Source organism: Elephantulus edwardii, unplaced genomic scaffold (genome assembly GCF_000299155.1).
Source record: "Elephantulus edwardii isolate Elephantulus edwardi_28Jun2011 unplaced genomic scaffold, EleEdw1.0 scaffold00006, whole genome shotgun sequence".
Classification (NCBI taxonomy): Eukaryota; Metazoa; Chordata; class Mammalia; order Macroscelidea; family Macroscelididae; genus Elephantulus; species Elephantulus edwardii.
The window spans coordinates 5550809-5551956 of NW_006399756.1; the positions used below are offsets into that span (position 1 = coordinate 5550809).

The 1148-nt window shown below is 53.7% G+C and overlaps 1 protein-coding gene across 1 annotated transcript in view; it reads left to right on the forward strand.

Annotated features, from left to right (window-relative positions):
• The window catches only part of LOC102845478 (chromosome unknown open reading frame, human C10orf90), a 66685-nt gene that overhangs the window by 61060 nt on the left and 4477 nt on the right, over positions 1-1148 (forward strand). The window contains exon 6 of the mRNA XM_006880130.1: positions 965-1028. Coding sequence (XP_006880192.1) covers positions 965-1028 — 64 coding nt within the window. The remainder of the gene's footprint in view (positions 1-964; positions 1029-1148) is intronic.

Consider the following 1148-nt stretch of genomic DNA (forward strand, 5'->3'; position numbering starts at 1 on the left):
CTGTGGTCCTCCCCGTCCTCCTGATCACTGTGGTCCCGTCCTCCGGATCCTGCAGTCCTCCCTGTCCCCCTGATCCCGGTGGTCCTCCCCGTCCTCCTGAACTCTGTGGTCCCCCTTCCTCCCCGTCCTCCTGATCCCTGCCTGTGCTTATAGTGTTGGTCTATTCTGTTCAGTGATGGCCTCCTTTTTCCTGCTCAATCTCTGCTTTACCAAGAACGATGTCCTTCCCCTGGACTCTTCTCTCCTGATAATGTGTCCAAAATCCACAAAACTTGCATCCTATCATGAGGATGTCAGAGTTGATGGAAAGACCTTTGGTGCATGAAATTTTGTTAACACACCAATCTGAGGCGTGTCAACACCATTGTGGTTGGTAACATGGCCTTGACATTGCACAGCAATCCAGGTTCATGGTGTTTTGGCCGCTGGTACTTTCTCAATCAAAGGCCACTAACAACCCATTGCCATCACCTAGTTGTCCCAATATTGACTTTTGGTCTTGAGCAAGGGGAACACGGTCATTGTCCCCTTAGGGCACAGGGTCCCCCAGTCTCCAGAGGTCTGTTGAGAAGAGTGGAAGTTCCCAGACTTTTAAGTTCTCAGGGACATCTGGGAGGCTTCCTTGCTATTGACGAGGTTTCCCTGTGGAGTGATCACTGCCCTGCACCTCCAGGAAGCCATGACTCTATTGCTTAAGAGGGCATCCAACAAGGGCTCCACGTGCCATCTAGACACTAGCTGTGCGCTCCACACTCCCGTCCAGCTCACGTCAGGGCCACTCAGGGGCCGTCAGTCTATCCGTCACTGTCTGCGGTGCCCGCGCCTCCAGGAGTCTGCCTGTTAGAACAGCCTGTGGTGGAGTGGGGTCCCCACACAGTGCCTGCTTACCCACCCATACTGGTAGCCAAGACACAGGCTACAGCATCTAGCTTCTGAAACTGATCGTTCCCCATTGTTTTTCCAGATAACCTGTTCAAGCCCAAAGAAAGGTGCATTTCAGAGAAGGAGATGTACACACGGTCTAAAAGGTACTGTGACCATGACCATGTCTTGTGGCCCCAGTAGCCGCTCCTGTCAGGGCGCCTGCACAGCCCCATTGTGACCGTCACTGGCCATAATCCCCAGCGGATGGTGGGGTCTCCTCACAG